General features: G+C 35.7%; 1 protein-coding gene across 2 annotated transcripts in view; it reads left to right on the top strand.

Moving 5' to 3' along the window:
- Positions 1 to 12,793, top strand: part of LRBA (LPS responsive beige-like anchor protein) — a 725,050-nt gene that overhangs the window by 639,692 nt on the left and 72,565 nt on the right. For both annotated transcript variants that reach the window (XM_061142480.1, XM_061142479.1), the window contains exon 48: positions 5,729 to 5,896. In XM_061142480.1, coding sequence (XP_060998463.1) covers positions 5,729 to 5,896 — 168 coding nt within the window. The remainder of the gene's footprint in view (positions 1 to 5,728; positions 5,897 to 12,793) is intronic.

Below are 12,793 nucleotides of genomic sequence, written 5' to 3'. Positions count from 1 at the left end.
TATAAAATCTGTTTTACATTTTTGTTCTATATTTTACATTATGGTAAATATCTGAATTCTGAACCGTTTTGTAATATATTTGTAATCAATATGGGAGAATGCTAAGCTCATGTTAGATTATAGTTTATCAAATACTTTAGAATTTTCACTGCTGCGTTTCACCTGTGTTAACCTTAAATAGGTTAATTAAATGCATTTTTTAAAGACAAGGATTAATGTGAATTTGTCACATCTTGAAAAATCCCATTTGGAAAGCATATTCACATTCTGAATTTGTATCTGTCCAGTATGAAAAAAAAAATGTTGATTTTTTTTCTTGACCTTTCTCTCTCACAAAATTTGATGTAACAGCAATTTTTCTTTCCTATTTTTTCAGTTTATTTCAGAAAAGGAAATTATAGGTAAATTAAAAATTTGCTGGAGTTACTTGGATTTTTCATGAATTCAGAGCCAGCATTTAAGGAGTTAATGTATCTTATTAGAGGGACAGGAAATCTGGCAACTATTGCAGAAACTAGACCTAATGGTGCACACAAACAATTTGTCAGTCTTCTTAAATGTGAATAGCTTTCCGCAAAGTGGCTGCTCTAGCTTTGTTTGAACAGGCTAAACTTTTCCTTTTTGGAGTTTAAATCTTAGAAGTGAAATGTGATCCACATATTCAATCAAAATCATTTAATTCAAAGCATATTTTGATTGGAACAAAGTTGACATGGAAAGAAACTCTAGAATAAAAAAGTTGAAAGGACTTTATATCATATATTTAGCAGGAAAATTTGAAACAGTTCTAATTAGGCTGAAAAAAACAGCTTTCTTCAATGTAAATTACAAAGGTCATATATCAATGTTAAGGAAACATTACCACTAGTGTTTGAAATCCAGCACATGCAAACATAACAGACCAGTTCATTTTAAATCTTGTTTGTGTGTGTGTGTGTGCACATGTGTGTGTGTGTTATAAGAAGACCTTATTACATGTATTTAAAATGAAAAATACTTCAAAATTCCAAGTTCATAATATTGTATATTAACATTTTTGCCAATCCAAACATTAACTCCTTTGAAACTTAGTACTATCTACACTCAAATGAATTAAGACTCTTAATTACATGTACAGAAAGTCCCAAAACTAATTCTTATGCTTTAAACTATTATAATATGATTAAATGCACCTTATAATTAAATGCATATCAAGTCAAGAGAGTTAGTTAGTGATTTTTATTTTATTTGAAACTTACAGCTATGACATTTTATATATTGGAACAGAATCAGGCCTTCTCAAAGCCTGGGATTAGAAATAGTGAGATAGGGATGCATAAATGTGTACCTGGGCTGCAGAAACCTATTTCCCTCTAGTTATATAATTATTTCTATACTTAAATAAAATTTGACCTGCTTATTTGACTTTTGTAAAAATTATTTATCCTATAGATACCAGTAGCTCTTATTTAGCTGCTTTCCAAAAATTGCATGATATGAGAAGATTTAGCAAAAGTGTAAGTAAATATTAGCATTAATCTGGGAATTACAAGTAAGAGAAACACAAATAATACACAATTAAGGTTTCCTGATCATGAGGTAAACAATTATCTAATAATTTCTTTTGTTCATTGAAATTGGTTTTCTTGATTTTACCTATCTTTTGCATTAGAAAATAATTTGATTTTTTGAAAATGCAATTGCTAGAGTATTTCTAGAGCATGATTAGATTACTAAACATATGATTGCTTTATATTTTAGAATTTTTATCGTCAAATAGCTTAGAATTTCTTTGAAAAAACAAATGATTTCTACCTAAGTTACTGCATTATTTGACTCCACTATAAGAGACAAGAATAATTTTGTGTAACATTTTTTAGCAATAAATAATTCATTTCCTTAATGGGTTAGTTTCAGGAAAACATAGATTGTGATCTTTCAGTGAGATTTATTGTTAGACACATATTCATATATGTTATAATTATTTCTGACACAGGGCTACACAAATGAGTTATTTATGAATAATTTACTATTTTCTTTATAATATTAAGCCTTTAATTTGTTGATGTTCTGCATGTGGACCAAACAAATGAAAGTTACTAATAAGTGTTTGTATTTGACATCTGTATACTGTACTTTTTAGCATATCTCAAGTGTTTTAGACTGGTTAATAGATCTCATTAAAAAAACAGATATCAGCCCCAAGACAGTTTGTCAAGACTAATATGAGTCCCCCTGGATTGGACTGACAATTCATGTGAGCCTTCATACAGTAGTCTTTTCATAGTCTTATTTGAACCTTAACAATTGAACATTAGTTACTGATTTATTTTATAATAACTCAGATGAGTTGAATATTATTGTATTGTGTTGGACATTTTAGTGGATTTTCTTTTTTACAAATTTTACTCAGAGCACACATTGGATGTAAATGATGTCTAGCCTGCTAGGGGAGTGCTAACAATTGATTGGCTAGGTTTGAGAGCAGCATGGGAAGAATGTTAGTGTCCCCTCGCTGCAAACCGTATTTAACTCCAGTCTTAATGAGGACTGTCTGTCCTAAAGGCTTTGAAAAATCTCAGATGCTTAGCATTCCACTGGCATATTTTTATATTTTTTGTGATGCAAAATGTATATATAAACCAAGTATTTATATGAAGAGTATCTTTAAAAATCTTATGAAAGAGAAATTAAAGAATTTTTAATTTAATGGTTTTGAATCTCAAAAACAGAAGTTATAAAATGTATTCCCAGGGTTTTCCATTTTGAATTATTTGTATTTTTTTACCCTTAATACTTTCCTCCTGCTTGTCCTTACCTCTTCTATCAAGTCTTGAGTAACTGCATTTGTTTATTTGTTTATTATCATACAGTATTGGTTAGGCATTTGTCACTCACTGGTATCAATGTTAAAAGTCCTGAACTGACTTTGTACTAAAATGATTTTTAAATTTTTGGGAATTCCCATATATCCATGGTAGTTCTCCTTGTGCGTGCCTTTTAAAAGCTCTGTTGTGAGAAATAACTGAAGACTGCTTTAGCTTTTTAAAATGTGCTTAAAATTTATTTGTAAAAGTAACGTGTGTATCAACCTCTGGAAGAGATTTTGCCAATAATGCGGTAAATTACTGGGCAACCCCTTAAGGACTGGCCAGTATAACAGGGTAAGGGGAGGGCTGAACTGTGACACTGTGGCCATTTCTGCGTGCATGTTTCTGCCATAATGCAAGCATAGCGCCTGTCATTTCAGCATTTTCGCTTAACATTTTGATGTGGTGTCAAGATGTAAAGGTTTAAGCATCTAAATCTAACCAACTTCACCATTTTGAATGTGCGTAAAAAAGTAATCAACATTAAATAGGCTCACAATTCTGTTTGATAACACATAAAATAAAATTGCCCTAGTTTTTAGAGCTTTAATATTGAGAAAATTTGTACAGCATCATTTGCTGAGCCTTCTGGAATTTTATAGTCTGAAATCACAACACCACCGACACTCAGGAGACTCCTGACTGTTTTATCTTATTAAACAATTTTAAAATCATTAATTTTTAATTAGCTTAGATGCAGGGTTTTTTTTTAATCGTTTCAATAGTGTGTATATATGAACTAAACGTTTTTTATTTAAACTACTGGCGAGAGTATTATTTACATAAATAAGTGTAGGTTCTTCCTTACAGTACCTACTGTGAGTTTGCTTCATAGATTCACACATTTTTGTAGACTCAGAGATGTTACTTGCTCATCTATTATCATAGAGCTTTTCAGCAGCTTATTAACTCAGATTTTGAACAACAACTAAAAAGGATGTAAGCTCAAAGATATGTACAGGTCCTTCCCTGATTGAAAGTTCTAATTAAGTGAATTGGAGAAAATTAACTGAAATTAGCTGTCAGAAAGTCACATTTAAATGAGTGATGAGCTAGTCTGGCAGTAAACATTTAAATGATATAAATTGCCATTTAAGTGTATGGTTTAATGTTTGTCATGCATTAATGTGACATGAGACCGCAGTGACAATCAAGCAGCTTGCTCTAATTTGAACATATTTAGGGCTTTTGTGTAGAGAGCGCTGCACACAAATTAAGACAATTGCTGTTTTTATGTGTCACTTTAAACATGTACTCCACCCCCACCCCACACTCCCATCACTATCAAGGCCTAAATTAATGAAACAAATGGATCAGTTTTTGCGTGCAACTTACATCAGTAGTTCCTGGATTTTCAGATTAATTTCAAATCCATGTGCTTAAAATAGCTGAAAATTTACTGAAAGTTATTACAATCCCTTCTCTTATGTCAAATAAAATAGGAGGAAGTTTTGTGCTCTCTTAGCTGTTTACTAAATTTATAAATATAGTGAGTTTTATAAGAGATGCTTTAAACAGTAACTTTTACATTGAAACTAGCTAAATATGTTTAAGGCTTATTTCAGTCCAGATATACTTTGAAATATGAGAATTGTCTAGAGTTTTATTTTTACACTTTATGATATATGATATATTATGAAGCCGTGTTAAATGTTATTAGTTAAAGGAAATATATTATTTGAATTTAACTATAAACAGTTTTCTTATTCATAGGCCCTCATTTTAATAAAGCACATATCTACACAAGTGTACACCTGTGAACTTCTGGAACATCTTTTGTCACGAGATTATTTATATATCTTATTGGTTGCTTGCTAGACAAGCTGGTCAATTTTGTTTTAAGACCAACAGTTTTCTTTTCATAATATTGATAACATAGCATTAAGCCACACCAAAAATGCATCCCAGTCATGCACTTATGACTCTGAAAATAAGAATTTCAGTGTGATACATTACCTGATGTAACTTGGTACACTTCAAATTAAACTTCAGAGTTTGAGAGCTCTGTTATTCAAATAACATCATTTATTGATAGACTAGCCCATAATGGTTTTGTGTTGGAATAATTTTTAACAGCATTAAATAATACACGAATGAATACTTAAAACAAGTCTCCGCTTGTGAAAACTCTTTAGGTTTTTAAACTTTATTAGGTTCAGCAAACATTTATTGTCACCTATCGTGTTTTAGGTACAGTGCTTGTAACTCTGGGAATGTGGTGATGAATTGGAAGTGATCTTGAGCCCAGCATTTCTACTGAAAACTTGATTATGTTCATTCATTATTTATTGGACACTGTTATGTTTATAGCATCAAATATTCAGTCCAATTTGATATTATTACATAGAATAATAATCCAATAATTACAAGGATCGCTCCCAAGATCTAATCTGTTGGTATAAAAACTCGGTTGAAATAACCAAATAATTTGGTTATGGTTGTTGCAGTAGGCAGCAAAATGTTTTAATTCTAGAAAAACTGTAAATATTTCAAGTGAATAGTCAGTGTTTAATAATTTTCACATTTGCTGTTTCAAACTAGCCTTTACATTGTATGACCTCCTTTCTTTGAAACATAAATTGAGTACCTGCCAGGTCCTGAGTTACAAATGTGACCAAGATAGACCCGGTCCTGGTCTTCACAATGTGCTTACAGTCCACGGAGATGAATCCTGAAATATAAGCAATCTTGTAATTCAGTGTGACAAGTGCTGCAGAGTCTCTAATTATAACAAAGGAGAACAAATTCTATTGGAAAATAAGGACTTTAGAATAACTTGGTTCACAGTTTAGAGTTAAACTTTAATGCTTATTCTAAATTTCTCTCTATCTTTTAAAAATAGAATTCAGCATAATAATAAAATTTACATTTTTTTTCAGGCCCTGGAGAGTGAATTTGTTTCCTGCCAGCTTCACCAGTGGATTGATCTCATTTTTGGCTATAAACAGCAAGGACCAGAGGCTGTTCGAGCGCTCAATGTATTCTATTACCTGACCTATGAGGGAGCCGTTAATCTGAGTTCAATAACTGATCCTGTATTGAGAGAGGTAGGTTACCTGATTGAGTCTAACATGTATCTCTAGACCAGAGCTGTTAAATGCCATCTTCCCCACGCTTTCATTTTACTGATGATGAGTCTGAAACCAGTTGGATAAAGTAATGTAAGCAGGATAACCTTTAAGTTAGTGACCTAGCTGGGACTTGAACCCAGAACTGCCCTCCCACAAAATGTTTGACTCAATATAAAATGAGAACTTTTTCAATTTGACCCCGTTAAGGGGATAATAATCATATTTATTATTTTTATAACCTTTAAGGCTATTGACTGGTTTAACGAACTAGGAAAATAATTTGTTAAAGAAATAAGGTTATAAGCATCAATCTGTTTAAATGTGATAAACACATATTTATGTATAAGTACACATATAACCAAATAGAAGTTAAGAATAAAGTCTGCAACTTTCCTACATCATCACACTTGGTGCTGGACGTTATTGAGAATTGTTTTATCCTTGTCATTGATTTTCTTAAGTAAAACTCAAAACACAGTTTTGACAAATACAGTGTTCACCAAAAAGTCTGTGTATGGCCTTAAATTTTATAAAATATTTTAATTTAATTATTATTCTTCTAGTTAACATACCTCATATACAAAGATTATGTGTGTTAGTGAAACTGAACAGATAAAAACTTATATGTCTGTACAATTTTAGAAGAGAACATTATTAAAGAAACCAGGGAGTTTTGATTCATAGGGAAAGTTGCATATCACTGTAAAGGGAACATCATTTGTAGTAAGTAAGGTTTGTTGTTTTTTATTGGCACTTGATGTATCTCTTTATAATTCTATTTATGACCTTATCATGTTGACAATATATGAAAGTACATATTTAAATAAATTTGCCAGCATGTATCATCACCTGGTTTATGTGCTCGATAAAGAAGATTGGTACACAGACAAAAGCACTGCTCATTTGATGCAGTTATCTTAGGTTGAAATTGCTGTTTTTTAGTTTATTTTTGAACGGGATCAGATGGGCTCTAAAAGACACAATTTTTCAGTTCTTTGAAAATGTTCCTTCTAGGGGACATTTTACATTATTAGAGCAACAATTGACTGCATAACACAAAATATACGCAGAGTTCCATGTATGAAATTGAGGTTGGAGCAAGCATGCAATTGTTTACAAAACAGTGAATAACTCATTATTAGAATAGAATTGAATAGGCCCATTTACTTTCCTTTTTATTGTTTTAACCAAGTTTGAATAGTAGTACTATAAATGTCCATAATTATTTAATACCTGCTTCTGCGTTTTTGTATTCCTTTGTAGTTATTATCCATATCTCTACTTCTGTGACTGGACTCAGTATATATTTGGCTTTGTCCAAATAAAATCTGAGTAGTTTTAATTTTGAAATTCCATTATATTCTATAGAGTTGCAATGAAAACGTACTTAATACTATGTCTCCCAGTGTGGGAGTCCTGTTCCTTCTTTTAGGACTTGTGTGTTCAAGTCGATACAGCTGAACCTTTCCCATCATTAAAGTTTGTGCAAGCTATGATGAGAAAGGATGGCTCTCTGTAGCTCTGTGATGCTGCTAGTTAAAAAGTGAATCATTCCACCAGCTAGTTGTTTTTTCTATAGATCAGTGTAATTGGCTCTTTGTGTTTATTCTCAATTGACCCACCCTGCTTCTCACACCTCAGTTATTTACCAAAGGAATTTATCATATAGTGTTGGCAGTATAATCTAAAAAACAATAGAACTTCCAGTAGAATTTCCTGGGGTAATGGAAATATTCATTGTATATACGCTGCCCAATACAATAGCCACTAGTCACATGTGACCGTTGTGTGTTTGAAATGTGGCTAGTGTGACTGAGGAACTGAATGTTTCATTGTAGTGAATTTAAATAGCCACATATGGTTAGTGGACATGATATTGAACAGGAGACATCTAGAAGACTGTGGTGTATCTTTGGTTACCAAATTTTCAAAATCCAGATTCTAAGCATGTGGTCAGACAATGGGACAATAAATGTTTGTTAAATTAACTTGGTAAAATATTTGAAATTAGGCTTCCTAGGTGGCACTAGTGGTAAAGAATCTGCCTACCAATACAGGAGATGTAAGAAATGTGGGTTAGATCCCTGAGTCGGGAAGATCCTTTGGAGAAAGAAATGGCAACCCACTCCAGTATTCTTGCCTGGAAAATTCCACAGACAGAGGAGCCTGGCAGGCTACAGTCCATAGGGTCGCAAAGAGTCGGACACAAATGAACACACAATGACTAGTGACTGTACACCATTTGAGACATTAGATATGTATTGACATATATGTGTTAACCAAATTATATTTTTTCTTTCACTTTAATATGTCATGACTTCAAATATTGGTTTCTACTATGGTTTGAGTTATAATTCAGTGGCATTGAGTATATCCACATTGTTATGCAGCCATCACGACCATCTATCTCCAGAATTTTCATCTTTCCCAAACTGAAGCTTCGTATACCTTATACAGTAATTCCTCATTTCTCCCTGCCCTTGGCCCGTGACAACCACTGTTCTGTTGTCTCTGGGAATTTGATTATTCTAGGTATCTCAGATAAGTGAAATTATATAATATTTGTCCTTTTGTAACTGGCTTATTTTATTAAATCCCATCCATGTGGTAGCATAGGTCAGATTTCCTTCCTTTTTAACACTTCATCATATGTATGCACCACATTTTGTCTGTCTGTCTGTCAGTGGGTGTTTTGGGTTGCATCGTCTTTTCAGCTATTATGAGCATACATATATTTACTTGTTTAAGTCCCTGCTTTCAAATCTTTGGGTATATTCTGAAGTAGAATTGCTGGATTATATGGTAATTCTGTGTTTAACTTTTTGAGAAACTGCCATATCAAGTAAGCCTTCAGTATTTTTCATGATCAGCATTTGCTGCTGCTGCTAAGTCACTTCAGTCGTGTCCGACTCTGTGTGACCCCAAAGATGGAAGCCCACCAGGCTCTGCCGTCCCTGGGATTCTCCAGGCAAGAACACTGGAGTGGGTTGCCATTTCCTTCTCCAATATATGAAAGTGAAAAGTGAAAGTGAAGTCACTCAGCCATGTCCAACTCTTCAGGACCCCATGGACTGCAGCCCACCAGGCTCCTCCATCCATGGGATTTTCCAGGCAAGAGGACTGGAGTGGGGTGCCATTGCCTTCTCCCTCAGCATTTGCTAAAGACTATTTAAAACTTAAAAAAACTGTTTTAAATGTTTATTCATTTTATTTCTGACTGTGCTGGGTCTGTCCTGTGCAGACTTTGCTCAAGTTGTGAGTGGGGGCTCCTCTATAGTGGCAGTGCTCTTTTGCTGCCACCAGTAGGCCCTGGGGCTCAGCGGTTGGGGGCACCTAGGGTCAGTTGGCCCGTGGCACCTGGAATCCTCATCGAACCCACGTCCCCTGCATTGGCAAGTGGATTCTTAACCACTGCCCACCAGGGAAGCTCTGTTTAAAACTTTCACTTTAAGTGTCTTTGACCTCTTTTTCCCCCTACAACTCCAAATAGTTAATTATTAGCAAATTAACCTTTAGCTGAAGAGCTTTCCAACTCATTGTACCCTATTTTATTTATATGCATATATATTCTATAAACATATATTGCATATTAGATCCAGCATTCACTCAAAAAACATGACCTAACATATTCTAAGTATGGTGTGTCCTCCGTGTTCTCGAAAGACTACATCGATTCATTACTTAGCATTATTCATATAAGTAGATAGATTTGCTTCCTGACTGTTATTGAAACAAATGTGATCTTTTATTCTATCCACTCCACATTATGGTGCTGAATTTTGTGACGCAACACAGTGGGATACAGCAGAATCAACAAATAAATGTGGATTTGATTCCTGGCCCCGGTGCCTATAGTCGTATGACTTAGCTCTTCCTGAGACTCTGTATATGGAATTGGTAGGATGATGCCCATGTTGTGTGGATTTAAATAACATATAATAGATAACAAGGCCTGGCGTGGTACCTTTCCCATCATAAGTACTCAACAAGTGTTAGCTCCTTCCCTTATATTGTTAACTGTTAAAATGTTGAGTTAGAAAACCCAACTATAAAAAAGAATAAGAATTACCAGTTGCATCTTAAAAAAAAATCATAAAATGTTAATGCTAGAGAAGTTACTAGAGTCTGTTTCCTAGAGGATTCGTGCAGAGTTCACTGTAAAGTGAGACAAGGAGAAGACAAAAAACAAGACTAGGTCATTAACTTTTTTTCAACAACTTTTTACCAAACTTAAATTATGTAAGAGTGAAAAGGCAAGTCCCTGCCCTTATCAGCTGTAGTATATTGTCTAGTGGAGAAACATGGATAAATAAGCACTTCTTATACTGTGATAAATTCAGTATAGAGATAAGTACACTGCATGTGTGCACCAGTCTGGAGAATAGGCAGTGAACCTAGACTGCAGAGTCCAGCGTGTTTGGGAAGTGAGAGGCTGGAGCTGGAGATTGAAGGCTTGCTAGAGTTATGAGCAAAGGATCGCTGCACAGAAGCAGCTGCGAGAGCCTCCTGCACATCGGTGAAAGAGACCATGTGGGGAATTCGGTTTGTGGAAATGAGCGGAAGGTGACAAGAAGAGAGAGGAGCCAGAAAAAGTCATTGTAATGTCTTGAAAAGTGATTTTAGGAGATTTCCGTGCCGGTCCAGTGGTGAAGAATCTCCGTGCCAGTGAAAGGACAGGTTTGATCCCCGCTCTGGGAAGATCGCACATGCCGCGGAGCAGCTGCGCCCTCGCGCCCAGCTGCCGGCCCGCGTGCGCTAGGCGCGTGCTGCACGACAGGGTGCGCGTGTTAGCCGCTGCGTCCTGCGGGCTCTCTGCGGCCCTGTGCACTGCGCCCGTCAGGCTAGTCTGTCCATGGGATTCAGCAGGCAAGAATACTAGCCTGCGCTGCCCCCCACTGCTCCAAGGGAATTTCCCGACCCGGGGATCGAACGCATTGCAGACAAACTCTTTACCGTCTGAGCCACCTGGGAAGCCCTGGGCGTCCCGCAACTAGAGAGCACCCCTCACCGCCCGCCTCCAACCCCTGTCACTCTCGGCAGCTAGAGAAAGCCGGCCCATGTGCAGCAGCCAAGACCCAGCACAGCCAAAAATAAATAAAAGTTTAGAAAAGAAAAGCATTCTCTAACTGTATTATAAGTGGGTTGGAGTTTGGTAACATAACTGCGTGTATACTTTAGAATCTGTCTCAAAGAAGATTGAACAGACAACTGAAAATTCCTCATTGGATTATTCTAAGGATCATTAGAGAAAGAAGCTTAAAGAGGACTGTGCTGTGAATGGGACATGAACAACTAAACACAGCGAGGAAAGGAAATAACAGAAGAGCTTTTCACTGCTTTATGAAGAGAGAGTTCACATATGATACAATTCACCCACTTGAAGTATACAGTAGTTTTAGTTTATTCACAGAGTTGTACAGCCATTACTAGAATCTAATTTTACATTTTGTCATTACCCACAAAGAAACCCCATATCCATTGCCACTCACTCTGAGGGAGATTTTTTTTTTAATAGTAATTTACGAGGTTTCTCTGTTCATTGAAAAGCTCCAAAAAGAGAGAAGCATGTGTCATAGGAAAGAGAGTATGTAATAGACCACTAAGCTCTATGAGAAAAAGGAAAAAAAAACAAAATCCAGAGCACAGATAGATAAGCCCTGGACAGCAGGAAACAATACAGTCTTGTATGTGTAGAGTGGAAGGTTAGCCTGGGGACTGGTTTAAGTAACTGTCCATGAGTGAGGTGGGAAGGCAACTGCCTCTATGCGAGTTTGTACCAAGAGTGAGGTAACATTTGTGGAGATATCTTATACAGCGATAGGTGCTTAACTGATACTCAGTAATATATAAATTATCATTTCCTTTCCATGTTGTTTTTCTCTGTTCTCAATAGCAGGAGAATAGATGTAGAAAAAAGTTGAATAGAGTAGGTATGTGTGTGTGTGTAATTATACCTGTGGAGAGAGAGATGGGGGGTCGGCCATAGGAGTATGGTAGAATACATATAAAAAAGAACTGAGAGTGGAAGGGTGGTCAGTGAAATTGTTAAAGGGATATTGTTGAAATGGTGGATCTAGGCTGGTTTGGATAAGTAAGAAAAGGGCTGATAAATTGGAAGGGTTTCTTTCATTAATTATTCATTTATTCAACAAATACACATTTTGTTCAAGGTCCTAAAAATACAGTGATGAGCAAGACAGTCAGTCAAAACCCCTTCCCTCATGGAGCTCAATGCACAGAAAACAAACGATAAAAACTAAGTTCAGTTAGTAATAAGTGCTATGAAGAAAACCGGTTGCATAACAGAGTACAGAGTGATATGGAAGTAGGACAACCTTTCAGAAAGATTGTTCACACACTGCCTCTCTCTTCGTAAAACTTTTCCTCCTGCACTTTGAGAATAACATACATTTGTGCACGGAAACCCAGGGAGGCAGCTCCCACTGCTCTAACTCCAGCCAACCTTGTGCCTGTAACCCCATGCCAGGACAGCCTCCCAAGTCTTGTCAAGTCTTGCTAGTTGTAAAGCTTCCACTATCACCATCTTCTGATTTTTCTCTCCACCCCATCTCTCGACTGTCCCATCTTTCCTTCAGAATCTCGTTCTTCTAAGAGGCTTTAACATCTCTAGTATTAGGAAATTTGTGCATACACTTGGCTTATATTAAAACATTATCCCTGCAAAATCACAGTAATGGTATCAGGATGGATTTGTGCCTCTCTAGTATTTAAAACAGACCAGACTAGACATTTCTGTTCAGTGCCTCTAGTTTTGCTTATTTCTGTTCACTACTATCTACTTAGTCTTCATCTGGAACACTTAGATGTCCACACAGTCATATACAGAGGCAAGCTGTCTGCAAACAAGTCATG

The sequence above is a fragment of the Dama dama genome, chromosome 5 (genome assembly GCF_033118175.1).
Source record: "Dama dama isolate Ldn47 chromosome 5, ASM3311817v1, whole genome shotgun sequence".
NCBI classification, from domain to species: domain Eukaryota; kingdom Metazoa; phylum Chordata; class Mammalia; order Artiodactyla; family Cervidae; genus Dama; species Dama dama.
The sequence above is the reverse complement of the archived record's forward strand: the minus strand, read 5'-3'. Positions and strand labels throughout refer to the sequence as shown.